At 45.2% G+C, this 16,203-nt stretch overlaps 1 protein-coding gene across 1 annotated transcript in view; it reads right to left on the bottom strand.

The window, feature by feature from the left end:
- Nucleotides 1–1,313: 1,313 nt before the first annotated feature.
- Nucleotides 1,314–16,203, bottom strand: part of LOC146355565 (von Willebrand factor A domain-containing protein 7-like) — a 43,690-nt gene continuing 28,800 nt past the window's right edge. The window contains exons 13-18 of the mRNA XM_084841002.1: nt 14,424–14,538; nt 11,474–11,678; nt 10,778–10,859; nt 6,645–6,868; nt 3,341–3,445; nt 1,314–2,323 (exon numbers count right to left, since the gene is read on the bottom strand). Of these exons, the coding sequence (XP_084697128.1) occupies nt 3,361–3,445; nt 6,645–6,868; nt 10,778–10,859; nt 11,474–11,678; nt 14,424–14,538 (711 nt within the window). The 3' untranslated portion in view covers nt 1,314–2,323; nt 3,341–3,360. The remainder of the gene's footprint in view (nt 2,324–3,340; nt 3,446–6,644; nt 6,869–10,777; nt 10,860–11,473; nt 11,679–14,423; nt 14,539–16,203) is intronic.

The following is a 16,203-nucleotide window of genomic DNA, read 5'->3' as shown; positions in this document are numbered from 1 at the left end:
AGATGTGGAATTCTCCATTTTGGTTTCTTACTTCTATTCACTAACCACAATATACTCCTCTTCCTCCTCCATTCTTCTCCTTGGACATTTTCCCACCTTTTTTTGAATAGTTCTGTTTGCTGGATGTAAACAACCTTCTCTCCTTCGTTTACTCTCAGGGCCAAAGCAGACCTTACTTAGAGAACAACCCTATGCCTGTTTAGACATAAAAAACTCCTACAACTCCCAGCATTCTCCTATGTCTTTTAAAATTTTGCACTCTAGAGAGCCACAGGGCCCCCAATCTGGATCAGGACCCTAATGTTGGGGTTAGGGGGGATCTTTAACCCTTCCCCTTTGCTATGGGCCCAATCCAGATTGGGCTACCCTGCACCTACTCTAGAGAAAATTAAATGAAAAAAAGACATAGCTGGTAGATATGGATTTAAAGCGATGTCTGTTTTGGCCCCAAGTCTCCCGTGTGAAGTTTCTATATGGTTATCTATCTTAACTGTATGAAGGACAACACAAAACTGTGTATGACAATGCAGCTTTCTCCTTCAGTCTATTGTAGAAATCTTTTCCTCTCAGTTTATTTTCATCCCCTTTCTTCTCAACTTTATGTCACTCTCTTTTGGGCTGTAATAAATGGCTGTTGTCTTAATTTAAAATATACTTGATTTCCTCCCCTGCCATCAGTGCCTTTACTCCTAGCTTGGGCTCTGCCAGCATCCTCATGGGAACACCAGCTCTCTCAAAGGGTGCTCCCAGATGGAAAGTTTAGATCCACCCATCAAAAGACAGTGTGCAGGTGTTTCTGCATTCTCCCAGTTGGCACAGCACTCTCCCTGGACTGTTTTCCTCACTCTAACCCAGCCTTTGCCCCTCCCATTGTCTGTAGAAATCCCAATTCAAACATACGTATTTCTGCAGAAAACTTCGCATAACCCCAGCCTGGCCTTGACTCCACGCCATCTGTGTGGACTTTGCAGTCTGTGATTTTTATGAGTCCATTCCCCTAGTTTAGCCATAGCAGCCTGAGTAGTAACAGGCTTATTCATCCCAGGCTTTTCTGGCTTGGCAAAACATATAGGGCCTGTGATTTATTTTTGCAAGCATTAAGTCTTTGCATCTTGTAATTTTCTAAGTTTCCCAGTGTACCACTAGAACAGAACTAGGGATGGATGAATCAGTTTCACATTTTTCCAGTCTGAAATCTGGTTCATCTCAGACTTTAAGAATGTCTTCCTGTGTTAAGTTTGGTTTATCTTGAACCTGGGGTGGGGGGTGTTTAAAGTTTGCATGAAAAATCATAAGCATTTTTGTGCACATTTCTCCTAAGATATGCATTTTGTTTAATATACACATTCTTGCAAGCAAAATTCCTAAAATAATGCATTTTTATAATTATTTTGCCCAATATATGCATTTTTATACACATTTTTTGATTGGAGCACTGCAATGCAAAATTCAGAGAAATTGAATCTAACAGCTGGCTCACTCCATTAACAGATAAAAACGACAGAGAGTTTTGTGGCACCATAAAGACTCATTTATTATGTCCTACGCTTTTGTGGGCACTGACTGCTTCATCAGATGCAAGTATCTGGGTGAGTTCCCTTGTGAGACTGATGGGTTTCTGCTCCATATGGCTAAATCTGGTGCCATCCATTGTAACAATTTCCAGAGGGGTAGCAATGCTGGTCTGTTTCACAAAAAGAATGAAGCGTCTTCTGGCTGGCTGGGGAACGCTGGGGTTGTAGGACTTTTTTCTGTCTAAACATGCATAGGATTGCGCCCTTTTTCTGGCATAAGCTTTCATGGACACTTCAGATAGGCTGTGTCCACAAGGGCTTATGCCACAATAAATGTGTTCATCCTTAAGGTGCCACAAGATGATTCGTTGTGTTTGCTGCAACAAACTAACCTGGTTACCCCCCTGGAAAGATGGCTACAAAAGCATGTGCTGGTCTGCAGGGGAGGGAAAGGAGACCAACTGTTCTCCTGGGTCAGTCCAGCTTCCTTGGCATGGGAAGGGCTCTGCTCTGCCTTCCCCTAGGAAAGACAAGAGTGTGTGCCTGGGCACCATACGCTGGCCCTTCCAACTGATGGACGCTTTGTTAGTGCAGACACGCACATTAGTATAAGAGGTAGAATTAACAGACACAATTGCTTTTTGAAGTTTGTTTTATTTGGCTCTGTGTATGAAGATGACAGGTGTGGTCCGGTTACTACCACCTGGCAGTTTAGGCTCTGGATATTATCTTCTTCCTTGCACAAAAGGCACCATGGAATAAGAAACAAGAACCTCCATATGTAAGGATATTCATGTGATACAGGTCAGCTGTCAGGAGAGAGAGAGAGAGAAATTCACTAGACTCCCGTTCTCCCCCAGAGAAGCTAGGAGCCCTAGGTTTAGAAGTGCCACATTTCTCTCTGCACCTTTAGTAGCTGCATATGAGGTAGATGCTCAGAGGTGTAGCATGAACTCTGGCACAGAAAAGCATAATGGGGAAAGCTGCACCTATTGAATTGCTGCCTGTCAAACTGGTCAAAGAACAAAGGTGTCAGTTCTGCTGACTCCCAGTCCCCCTGTTTCTCACAACTTTATTCGCCTTCCAGAGATCTCTGCGTATTTACAGTTCCTTCCACATTAGCACCCTTTTGTGCTACTGACAAACTGCTGTTCTGCAATCAACTGGAAGTATAATCAAAACTGATTTCACATGGCACTTCATATAATGCTGTATTCCCCATATCAATCCTACAAACCCTATCTCCATGGGCCAGTTCTTAATATATTTTTTATTCAGAAGGAACTACCGTTCAGCAAAGCTCCCATTTCTCCTAGTTACAACAATTGCGCTTTCATTCTTTTAAATTATTGGAATTATACAGTTGCAGCAAGTACTGGGAGAGACTTCTGCCCCAAAACTTTCGAGAGCCACTGCGAATCAGAGTGGATTACTGAGGTGGATAGAATGATAGTCTGAGTCTATATAAGAGCAGCTGTCTTTGGCACTCCTTTCAACAAAGAGCAGGCATTCCATCAGGCTACCTGAATTCTTTCCATCCCAGCTGATTGCGATAAGAACTGCAGTTTAAGAACTGTGCCCAAGCTTGATTTATTTTCCTCCTCCCTCCCCATCCTTTCTTCCTCGTGTGTCATGTCTTTTGGATGACAGGTGTGTGCGTGTGTGCGTGCATTATTACTGCTTATCTTATTACTGCTCTGTATAAGCCACTCTGGGAGCTGTTTTGGCTAAACAGCAGGGGAAAACATGTTAATAATAAACAAACAAACAAACGAATAAATAAATAAATACAACAGCTTGCTATGTTCATATATGCTCTAACTTACTAGGCTCTACTGGAGTCAGTTCACTTGATGTCTACTGTGAAAGTGTCAGTGTTCCCATTCTCATCACTGATCAGGACCTCTGCGTAAGGGGAGCAGCAGTTTGACCTACAAAGGGGGACAAGCAAGAGGGTTGAGCGGAGTAGGGTGAATTCTGATGAGCGCTGCAAAGAAGCAGAGGTGGATGAACCTGGGCCAGAGGAATTCTCTAAGGCAGGAGGTGCAGGATTCAGGGGCATTTATTTATATTATGCCTGATGCTGGAACAGTGAGGAAGAAAACTCTAGAACAGGAAGAGGGAACCTCCAGCCCAAAGCAGCCTTGGTGGTTCCCTGACTGGCCAGGAAGATTCTTTTATCCCTGTCTGTGATCTGTGATTGGAGATAAAAGGGTATTTAAAGGCAATTAACCTGTAAATACCCTGCAAAGGATCAAGCTGTGCTTTGCTGGCATGAGAGGAGCTCTTGCATAGAACTGAGGTGTGGATTTTGCAGGTCCGAGAGCTGTTGCACTGGGGCTTACCCCTGAGTACACCTGCTGTTACAACTGAGCTGCATTTTGTATGCTGCTTGGTGAGAATTACAAGGGAGGGCAAGGACAAGGGAAATGCAGCATGAAGACATCAATGCTGGAGCTATTTGCAGACTCTGTTCTCTAATGTTGGGCACAATCCTATGCATGTTTAGACAGACAAAAGTCCTACAACTCCTGGCATTCCCCAGCCAGAAAATTAGTTTTAAAAATATATGCTGTAATGTACCTGCTTTTAAGGGAATCAGTAAACAGGGACTAAGAATCCTTTGCTAACAACTGAGTAGCATTGGATGTAAGATGCTCCAGGAAGAAGGGCAGGGACTGAATTAGCAGGCTGGGGCTAGGGATGTTGGAGGAATCTGTCTGGGGGTCCAAGTTGGCCAAGCTTTCAGCAGCTCAGCTCCCGGACTCCGGCACACTTATTGTGTGTATGCGTGTATAATATTTAATCAATTAATAATTGTGCCTCCTTAGGTTTGCACTGCTTAGAAAGGTGGGATATACATTTTAGTATAAATGAATACACACACCCCATCCTAGGGTTTCATTTTGGGTGGGAAACAATGGAATTAAAACACATATAATATTCTCTGTTGAACAGAAGCTAAAATGGATTTTAAAAAACCCTAACAACTGCAGACTTCTATCCCTATCTGGCATAGCACTGGACACAAAACGCTAACCTGGAGAATGTTTTACAGCACTTTAGAAAAGTGCTCATGTTTTTACTCTGGTGAAGTTCCAGGGAGAGAAAATCCTACAATTGTAGACAAAGCTAGGGATGTCTGAGACATGCGTTTCGGTTCGCTTTTTATCAGGATTTACCCATTTCGCACCTTCTGGATTGGGCATGGACTCGGACTCAATCTGAAGTTGAAGTCTGCACCTTTTCAAGCTTGCAATGTGATTCATCGACCAAAAAAAAAAAAGTGTGTTTGACAACATGCGTAAGTTGAAAAATGCGCACAGATACGCTTTAATCAATGGCAGAAGAATGTGTACATTTCAAAGAAGTGTATAACTGAAGCATACACTGGAAAAGTACACATGAAAATATGCATGGATTTTCATGGGAAAAGAACAAAACAAGACTTGCAATCTGATATGGCCTCGAGTTGGAAGGAGCTTCTAGATGGAATTTGGAGAATTTCGGCAAGCTCAGGTTTTTCTGATTTGCACATCCCTAGACAAAACTAGCAACGATAATTGTCTCTAGGCATCTTTGCTGTTCAGTTGAGCTGAACAGATGGCACACTGAAGAGGGTGCTGTTGGTTAATCATAGGATAGTTACAAGCACGTTGCACTTCATATTAGAGATGGATGAGTAATTTATTCATTCAGGTACTTTTACGGATGTACCTGATTCATACCTCCTGGAACAGAATGCGGAACTGAACTTGTGATGGGAAATGCGTACATTTTGGGGTTTGGGATCCAGTCAGCAAAAGAAAGGTATGTTCGACAACATGCATACATTTGAAAAATGTGCAAAACCCATTGCATACATTTCTAAAATGTGCACAAACACCTTTTAGTCAGTGGGGACACGCATATAGAAATGCATATATTTGAGAAATGAACCTAAAAATACATACGGATTTCTGGGCAGATAAAAATCCACCTTGTATGGAAGCATGGCGGAATGAACTTAGCACTGGAAACCAAGAACCTTGATGAGATCTTCAGATCTGCCCACCCCTATTTCCTATACATCCAACACTTTGCTTTTAAGAAAAAAGCAAACAAACAGTATGTAGGGCAGAAGTAGGCAACTGGGTACCCCCCAGATGTTTTGGACCACAACTCTTTTATGTAGTTAGAAGCCAGGACAGATTTCCCCCCCACCCCAACCCCAAAGAGATAAACTACTGCTCCCTGCGTGCTGCGGTCCTGCTGAAACTGACCCCTTCCTGCACCTAGGAAGGGGAAAATGACAGAAGCCATTATTGGTCACAGTTTCCCATTATGTGTCTATATAACAAATCACACATTTGCAGTCATCACTTATGACACTCAAGTGGGCAGCCTGGTGCCCTCCAGATGTTTTGGCCTACAGCTCCCAGAATCCCTGACCATTGGCCATGTCTGGGGCTCATGGGAGTTGCAGCATGGCTGCTAATTACACAATAGTGTAAACTAGGCAGGGGTGCGAGATTGGTTCCTGGGATCACTGGGTCAGGAGTGATAATGCCTCAGATCTAGTGGTCTTCAATCCTCCAACCAGCAGCCCTGGTAGGACAAGGCCCAGAGAACCCGTGCCTGGCCTCTAGGGTTTCTTCTAGGCTTGTATTGTGGAATTGCCCTGCCTCTAGGATGAAACAGTCAATTTTGATTTCTCTCAACTTCTCATTTTTCCAATTTTAAGTTCGGTTTGCCCCAAACTTTGAGAAAGTTTTTTTTTAACACACTTTTTCCTAATTGTGCATATTTTTGCAAGTAATTTTCCTAATATAATGCATTTTTGAAGGTTATTTCTCCTAATATACATATTTATATATGCATTTTTCGATTGGAGAATTGCAAGATCTAAAGAAGTGTGAATTTTGAAGGATAAATGAGTTTCAGTCACATAGTGGTTTGAAAGTGTAAAATTAGGCAAGCTCGCATTAAAAAGTGAACTGAATGAATGTCACTCCCATCCCTACCTGTCTTATTCATGGAGTTTTACAGGGGATCCATACCATGTCGTCTTCCATTGGTAACCCTCCCAGGCCTCAGTGGTCATTTTACAACACTCAGTCAGATTTCTAGAAACTGTGGCTATATACATACTGATAGTGACAGATGACATCCTTGTTGCCAGTAGTCCCTCGTGCGCTGCAAGACAGACCAGAGGGATTTGTGTTGATCCGGACGGTGACAGCGCTGTGAGCATCTGTAGCAGAAAACCTCATGAACCAAAAGTGCTGAGAGCAGACCGGTTGGTTCTGGTTCTTGCCTCCACATGGCATGTAAAAGTCGAGTAATTTGTGGACTGGTGGGATCTCGTCTGTTTCCTGTTGGGTGGACCACATGTTGGTTAGTAATAGCCATGAGTAGCCATCAGTCAATATCACTATCAACACATGGGTATAAAAGATGAATGGAAGGGAATTCACAGACATATGTGCCAGTAAATTCAGCTTGCATTCTGCAAGCTTAGAAGATGTCCCCAGCAATTACTGGAAATCTCCCCCTCCAATGGCTGATTCAAGTGTATGAAGGGGCAATGGAACTTCTATAGGGTAGCCCCTCCCAACCTGGTGCCCTCCAGATGTGTTGGATTGCAACTCCACCATGGCTATGCTGGCTGAAAATTATGGGAGTTGCTGTTCAACACATCTGGAAGGTGCCGGGTAGGGAAAAGCTGCCATAGGACAATATTTGTTGCTTATTTGCTCAGTTGCTTCCGACTCTTCGTGACTTCATGGACCAGCCCACTTCCTGTCGGCCGTCGCCACCCCCAGCTCCCCCAAGGTTAAGTCTGTCACCGCCAGAATATCATCCATCCATCTTGCCCTTGGTCGGCCCCTCTTCCTTTTGCCTTCCACTTTCCCTAGCATCAGCATCTTCTCCAAGGTATCCTGTCTTCTCATGATGTGGCCAAAGTACTTCAGTTTTGCCTTTCATATCATTCCCTCACGTGAGCAGTCTGGCTTTATTTCCTGGAGTATGGACTGGTTTGATCTTCTTGCAGTCCAAGGCACTCTCAGCATTTTCCTCCAACACCACAGTTCAAGGACAATATTCCACCCCATTTATTTATTTATTACATTTCTATACCGGCCATTAGCTACAGCTCTCTAGGGTGGTTCACAAAAGAAATTTAAAACCATAAAATACAGTAACATGTGATATAAAAGCCATACGTTTAAAACAGTATCTCCTGTTTCAAGAAAGAGACATAAAAATCAGTGTCCTTTTATTTAGACTTGAGAAGGGGAGACTGAGCGGGGATATGATAGCACTTTTCAAGTTCCTAAAGGGTTGTTTCACAAAAGAGAGCCACAACCTCTTCTCTGTCATCCAGGATTGTAGGACATACATCAGGAAAAGCTTCCTAACCATCAGAGCATTCAGACAATGGAACAAAGTGCCCAGGGAGCTGGTAGGTTCTCTGTCACTGGATATATTCAAGCAGAGACTGGACAGTCATCTGTCAGGGGTGCTCTAAACTGGATTCCTGCACTGAGCAGGTGGTTGGACAGGATGGCTTAAACGGCCCTTTAAGCTCTTTGATTCTATAATTTTATTAATCCATTTCTCTAAATAATATACTTTTGCTAATAATTTGAATATCTTGGACTATGTAATTTATCGTGTTTCAACTTACCAGCTCATGGAACACTACCTAACAGTTTTGATCCACTTTTAAATATGGCAATTTTTACTCAGAGGGAGAGAGAGAGAGAGAGACAGACAGACAGACAGACATGTACAGCCATGATTTTAAAAACCATTTTACATAGGTAAAACCTCATTCCAGATGACATCAATAATCAGACACAAGATTTGTTTTTTTAAAAAAGACTTTGTTCAATAGAAAGGCTCCATCAGATAAATTGCATCCAGGTTACATATGAGGCATAAAAGGTAAAATCCAGCACCCTAAATTTGGCTTGGAATTTATTTAAAAAACACATACCACACACTCATTTAAAAACTAGCAAACCAGACCCGGCTTCACACGGGTTGGAAAGAGCTCTTAGTTTGATACAACAAAGCCTTATGCTCCTGTCAGAACTGGAGACATTGTGCGTGCCCCACCCGAGCAAAGTCACGCCCACTGGCTGTCAGAAGCTCCTTGGAGGCCTCTCTCAGTCTAATCCAGTAGCCAAGTCCAGACACAGACAAAGGGATTCCTTTCAAAGCTTTATTTTTCTTTTACAATTTAACAACTCTACCGTTTGCAACTAGATCTGAGCAGCACAGTACCTATGCCCTAAGTTGGAACAGTTGGTCCCCGTTTGAAAGGGAATTACTGGCAGACCCCTGAACTTAAGGACTAGGGAGAGTCCCTCCCCTTTTCCCTTGGATCCTCTGGGCGCAGCCGTTGTTTGCGCGCCAACCGGGCACTACGCCTCCTTTCCGCGCCCTCCATCTGGCGCCGCTCTCTGTGTCTGCGTCGCGCATCCACCAAGTCTGCTATCTGCGCTCTGTCACTCCCTGGACTGCTATCTAAGCTAGGAATGCTGGTGGGAGGAATCTCCGTCAGCTGTTGGTCCTGGGAAAGAAGAGCGCGCTCCTCTCCCAGGAGCGACTGCTCTTCCTCAGAATCAGAACTACTCTGGGATTCTATGGGCTCAGTGTCCACCCTGACACTGGCACCCCTAGGCATGGCCTGTGCCATGGTGCACCCCAATAGCCCCCTGAGGGAAGGGTCTCTGCATTCCATTTCCGGGGGGGGTCTTCCCCATAGCAGGGGGCAGGCCTATAATTCTGTTCCTTGGCCTACTCATCTCACCAGAAGTCAAACTGTGTGGACTGCAAAGTGATGTGCTGGTTAAGGAAGCCTGCCCTTAGAGGCTGAAGATGTTACTGCAGGCTTCAACCACGTGGACACATTTAAATGGCTTAGAACATCCCATTTACAGTGGGATCCACTCTCAGGCATACACATGGCGAGGGTGGGGGGAGCAGGTGATTCAAATGCTCCCTTTCTTCCTGGATTTGTGTGCTAAATAGTGAATTTGGTTTTAATGGAGATGCAGATTGGTGTACAATATAAAAAAAGGATTATAACTTGAAGTGGAAAAAGTTATCTGAGCTGTAACCACAGCTTACGTATGTGCAGCTCCATTTGCTTTCATTCATCCCTTACTACTGTCATCTGCCCTTTTGTCAATTTAAAACTGTAAATGCTTTGGACAGAGTCAAGGAAGAGAAAGAGTCTGAGGGAAGAGGATGAAACATGCTGGTGGCAGTGGGGCAGGATGGAATAATGGGTGGAGTTAGTGTCAGTTGGGAAAGTCAGTTAGTGAGTAGGAGCTGAGGCAGCTGTTTGGTTAGAAGAGGGAGAGAATTAATTGAGTTAGAGGTGGGAGCTGGCAGGGATAGCAGTTAGTGAGATCACAAAATTTAGGTTAGGCTATTAGAACCATTAGTTATTATTCTTTATCACATGACTACTTGTTCTGGATGTAGTTTGATACAGCGAAGCCTTCAAGCAAAGTTACGCACTGCCAGGTTTGGACACATTATGCCTGCCCTGGCCCCTAGACAGAACGCCTGCCATGGTGACCCCTATACCCCTTGAGGGAAAGGTCTGTCCACCATTCCTTTGAGGAGGGCTGCTCAGCAGAAGAGGGCAGGGGGCAGCTGTATAACTCTTTCCCTCACACTACTTTCTCTTGGCTTCAGACTGTCTGAACTGCAGAACTATGGCCTGTTTACTGCCTGAATGTGGTACTGCAGGCTTCAACCTCACAGACACATTTAAATTAATTATAAGTAATGCATTTTAAGAAACAAATAGCCCTGAGGTGTACACCCGTCTAAGGTCCCCTTAGTCTGCATGGCAAGTTTTAGATGTCTAGGTTTCACAGTCTTGGATCTTCAGGTGTCTAGGTTTCATGGTCTTGGAAGACATACATACAGTTTCTTTGAAGCAGTACATTTTTAAAAATTTTGATTGGCTGCCATTTTGTTTCAAGATGGGGCACAAAATTTTCACTACGCCTGAAACCATCCCAGCCAGAAGTACAACAAATCCTGAAAGTTTTATAACCATCAGATGTACAGTTTTTGACTCCATTGAGGACATACAAACAAACACTTCCTTTTATACAGACAGAGAAGAGATAAAAGGAATGGGTCACTAAGCTATTACAGAGGCGTTTTCTAAACTGGGAGGCAGTACAAAATTCTTCATGGAAGATTAGTTGTTAGCAACTATGAACGATCCTGGTGTATCGCAGACTACTCACCAGGGCGGTCTCAGGGATGACGGTGATGGGCAGTTTCAGGTAGTTCTGGGCTGTTTTGCTTTTAGCTGTGAATGTTGCAATGCTGGAAGAACATCCAGTGAGGATTATGAACAAAATGTGTGTAACCAGGGGGCAGGGAAGTGTACATGAAAAGGGGCAATCCAGCTGATCCACTTTGCTCCCCTCAGCAATCCAGCTCAACTAGGCTGCATAATTACCACATCCCACTGAAACATTGTCCTAATCCACCAATCCAAGTGTGTCCCATCCAAATTTAGTTTAAAGAATAAAGAACCCAAAGGAGGGAGAGCAGCAAAGGCCTTGAAGTTACCCATCAAAAGCCAGCAGCACCTGGATGGCCAACTGAGCAGGCACATCTCACTGGTCACCTGGACACTGTCTTCCACGCTTTGGTGAGATGTCTTTCTATCTAAATTGTAGTATTATATATACATTGCATATATCTATATCTATATATACACACACACACACACTTGCACAAGCAAATTTTATGCAAATCTGTATCCCTTTCTGCCCTCTTTTTTTTCGCTGATGAATTTCATCTTTTTTGGCAGTGCATAGCACATCCCACATCCCACTACACATCCCACTCTCCTACTTCAAGCTCCCACTCCTGCCCCAGGTCACCCCGGAGTCTTGATTTCCACCCTTTGGGTAATGCTGCCATCTTCTCACCTGGAGGAAAAGCTGTCACTCGCTCCAGCTGCCACAAAGGTTGCGGTCAGGGTGATGTTCTCTCCTGAATTTATGAACTTTCTCCTTGGCTTGAAGCTCTTCAGGAAACCCAGGTCATCCCAGACTTTAAGAGTGAACGACGCAGCTGGCCCATCATTTACCACTAGGACGGAGATCTCCAAGGACCCTCCAGGTGACATGGTGCCTGTGGGGAACAGAGGACAATGTGATGCTCACAACATGGCCAGCTGTTAGCATATATCTGGTGGGGAAGCCCCTGGCTGATATCCTGTGGCTGGAGGTGAGTTTGGGATGTTGTCCAAGGACACTCTCTGGCTCTTTCTCTTTAAGGTGCAGCCCTCTTCTCTCTTCCTTCAAATTCCTCTTCAAAGCCTAATTTTTCCAGTTTCCAGAGGGGTGGCTATGTTAGCCTCTTGCAGCAAAAACAACAGAGTCTTGTGGCACCTTAAAGACTAATGCATTTCTCCTGGGATAAACTTTCGTGGAGACTGAGCACTTCATGCACCTGATGTCATGGGCAATGTCCATGAAAGCTTATGCCGAATAAACATGTTAGCCTTAAAGGTGCCACAAGACACTTTGTACTTTTTCCAAAAAAGCCATTGGTCCATCTAACCAACAGCTAGGCAATCTGCAGCCCACAGTCCGCATGTTGATAATGATGTGTGTACCACTGTACATGCATAGTGCTCCTCCATGGGAGGAGTGGGTCCCCATGGGGAGCGGGGAATCCTGGTCAAATCAGGATCCCCCTTGCATGGAGAAGCTCTATGTGCGTACATGAGTACACATGATGTATGCTAGCTTACGGATGACTGTCACTGGGAAATCCAGCCCTTTCTGGGTTCACCAGGTTTCTGTGGTGCTCCCGGCTCAGCTTGCCTTTATGAGCCGAACTGCGGATTTTTCCCAAAATCCGAGAACTTTTTTCATTTTTTTAAAAAATCCATAAAGAGAAATTTGTGCAAACTGCAGCTGTAATTTGCACAAATTACAGCCGCAATGTCTGGAAATTACACAAACTATGGGTGAAATTTGTGCAAATTACAGCCAAAATTTGGGCAAATTTCTATTTGCAAATTGTTTTTTGAAAAGGAAATCCGCGAGCTGGCCCAACTCAATGCAGATTGGGTCAGGCCAGCTCATGAGAAACGAGCGGAAGTCCGGCGGGAGTGGGGTCAAGCTGATGAAAGCTTTGTGAGCTCCACCACCAGACGGATTCCTCCTGTCAGGGTTGTTTCTGAGCGTAGGGAGTGGGATAGCAGTTCAGATTCTGAAGGAGAACCACCAGACATGGGGGAGGTGTTTTCCCAGGCTAGTCCAGACATGACTAGGCCAGCTTCTCAGGATAAAAACGCCCAACTGGCTGAGGATGAGGGTTCCTCTTCACCCACCCCTGTGAGAGACAGCAAACAGAAAGAGGGTTTTTTTTGTGGAGAGTCTGATCTAATAGATGCCAGGCACAGATGCAGAGCAAAGAGAGAAAATGCAGGGGCGGAACTTAGATGGTCTACCTGATTGGCCTTGCATGAGAAGCTGCACTCAGAAGCCTCACAAGAGAGAGGGTCCTCCCCCACTTAAGTTAGGCTAGTGAGACCGCCTTCCCCTTCAAACAGCGGGCAACTCTCTTAACTTCCTTTTGAATTCCCCTGAAGGCAATCCTTTGTAGACTGAGAGTCACTGAGAATTTGCATCTGTATGACCCTGTGAAGTAATAGATTAAAAGCTGTAGACTGAAGCCTCTGTCTGTGTTTGTCTTTGGCATTGAAATAAAGTGGGGGCTAAAGGAATCCTTACACCTCTGACATCCCTATGCTAACTTGATGACGATGTGTGTGTGTGTGTGTGTGTGTGTGTGTGTGTGTCTACCAGATGCATCAGCAGCAGAGGGCAGAACTAAACTATGTGATCCATCAACCCTCCTCAAGTGTTCTTGGAGTTGTCTGAACCTCCCTTCTATTATTTTAAAAAGCAGTTGCCCTGGACCAGCAGGCAGCTGGGCATTAAAATACTTGGCAGACCTGAAAAAACCATCCAGATATTAAGAAAATCTAGATCAGGGGTGGGCAGGCTTTAGGCTTGCAGAATCCACCTTGCTTTTCACTAGAACCCTGAGGTCCACCAGCTGGAGCCAGGTGCAAAACAGAGAACCAGGGAGAGGGACACAGAATTGTGGAACAAGGTGCTGCTAAGCAACACTCAGCCCAAGAATTTGTTTTCAGAACCAGAACTGGAGCTCGCACACATTTGCGCATACATCTATTCCTGCTTCCTCCCAAGCTTTCTTGATTTCCACAGCCTGATTGCTGAAATTGTTTGATCACCTAATGTTTACCCATTGGGAGTCAAAACCCTTGGTGATCTATTGCAAATCACCCATAGATCTATCAGTAGATCTCAGTCTTCCTTCTTCCTGCCTCCACCCTAGATGGGTGGTGCTTCGTAGATACACCTGTGAATGATTCCCAATATTCAGCAGGTGTTTTGCTGAAATGACCCAGAATTCCTGGTTTAAATGTAGGACACAGAGGCTGTTCTTATGATTAACAGCTCTTACTGGAGGAGATGGGAGGTGTGAAGGAGCAGGGCTAGTCCTACCATTATTAGGCAGAGTGAGAGAACCACCCCAGACAGCAGATACTGGAGAGCAGCGACAGCAGCCCATTCCTCCTGAACCTCCTGGATATTCCCTTCTTTTGGAGGACAGAGCTGTGTTTAATGCTATCCTACTGCCAGCGCTGAAGTAAGATTTAACTGCAGTTCCTATTAGCTCCTGTACATGGAATGGAGAGTGGGTGGTACCATCTTGTCCTTTTTCTCAGGCAGGAAAATGTCTTGGGCCAGCCCTGGGTGATGTGGGAACTGGAGTGTGAAGTGAGTGGAAGGAAGGATATTATTGTCAGATCGTTTCACTTCGCCACGGACTCACCATTTTGGTCTGGCAAGGGCATGACCTGCACCGACTCTGTGCTGATGCGGTCGGTGTTGACTCGTGCAAAGGGCAAATGGTCCGGAGATAGGCCCTCCACACTCAGCAGGGTAACCTAGAAGGTAAAGGAGAGGGAATTATTACTGAAGATGTTTCACACAATCTCTGAGCATCTTGGTGTGTCTAGGAGACCAATGGGAAAGAATCTCACCAAGCTCGCTGGAAGCGTGTAGCTCAGTGGTAGAGCACATGCTTTGCATGCACAAGGCCCCAGGTTCAGTCCCCCACCATTTCCAGGTATTGCCAGAAAAAGACCTGTCTGAAACCCTGGAGAGCTGTCGCCAGTCAATGTAGACCAGATGGAGAAACTGTGGCTCTCCGGATGCCGTAGTCCAATTCCTATCATCCCTGCCAATTTGCCACGCTAGCTGGGGCTGATGGCAGTTGGAGTCCAACAACACCTGGATGACCACAGGTTAGCCACCCCTGGTGTAGACATCTATGGGCAAAATGGACTCATATTCGGATTTAGTATAAGACAGCTTCCTATGAGCTTTCCTTTGAGAAATGGCCATTTTTATCAGACAGTCTAAATGCCTAAGTAATGATAGGCGTTCCCACTTTTGATGTTCAAGCTGACTACTTGGGAGGGGCTGTGGCTCAGGAGCATATTCTTTGCATGCAGAAGGTCCCAGGTGTCTCCAGGTAGGGTCTGAAACACTCCTGCTTGAAACCCTCGAGAGCAGCTGCCAGTCAGTGTTGACAATACTGGGCCGGATGGACCAAGGGCCTGACTTGGTATAAGGCAGTTTCTTATGTTCCCATGTACCAATGGCAGGAGTGGGCAAGCTTTTTGAGGTTGGAGGGCACATTGGCTCAAATGGAACCCTTTCAGGGTGAAAAAGTGGGCGGGGCCGATGGTTGGCGGGGCCGATGGTCACACACCCACACCAATTTGTTTTAACTCCCCCCCCCACACAGCCTCCTTCCCTCCCAAAAGAAATCGGGATCACTGTGGGGAGGGTGAAGGTAAAGCCTCTCCACACCCCCAGGCAGTGATCCTGATTACGATTGTTGTTTTCCTGCAGCTGTTAGCAAACTTGCCTGCAGAAATCATGAAGGTGAGGGCTAGGTTAAAGCCTCCCCACAGCAATCTGCTCCCCACTGCCCAGCTGATGGCGAATCAGCTGGGCAGTGGGGAGAAATGGGTGGAGTTTCCTGGAACCCTGCAGGCTGCATAGAGAGTGGCCAAGGTGTGTGGGTCGCCCAAATGTGATATATGCAGTGGTTGTGGTTCTGGATACAATTTACACCCCTATCCTAACCACATTTACTTGGGAGTGTCCTGTTCATTTTAATGAGGCATACTTCCCAGGAAGAATGTCCAGGGTTGTGGTCTGAGAGGATCCCCCAGGGCTAAAGACCAGACACCTTGGGTTTGTGTTCTGCTGCCCTATATGAGTGGGGTCAAAAGATGTCCTCCTCGATTCCAGAGTGACTCCATCCACAGACAACAACCCATCGCTTTTCCCGACCTGTCAAGTTTAGCCACATGTTGCTCATGTGAAGAATGAGACAGGGCTGCCCCGATGGAGAGTCACACTTGGACCCGGATCCAGTGCAGACTTTCTTACCTCCCCCAGAGGGTCTGTGGTAGAGACCCCACATCCTCACCAATGTTAATTTTATTTTAATATGAAAATGTTTATACTCCACCATTTTTCCTAGTAGTTCAAGGTGGCTAACAACAGTATTTATTATTATTATTATTATTATTATT

This window comes from Heloderma suspectum, chromosome 2 (genome assembly GCF_057233095.1).
Source record: "Heloderma suspectum isolate Gila_16-S chromosome 2, 16-S_ref, whole genome shotgun sequence".
In the NCBI taxonomy this organism is placed as follows: domain Eukaryota; kingdom Metazoa; phylum Chordata; class Lepidosauria; order Squamata; family Helodermatidae; genus Heloderma; species Heloderma suspectum.
This window is presented reverse-complemented; position numbering and strand designations above follow the sequence as displayed.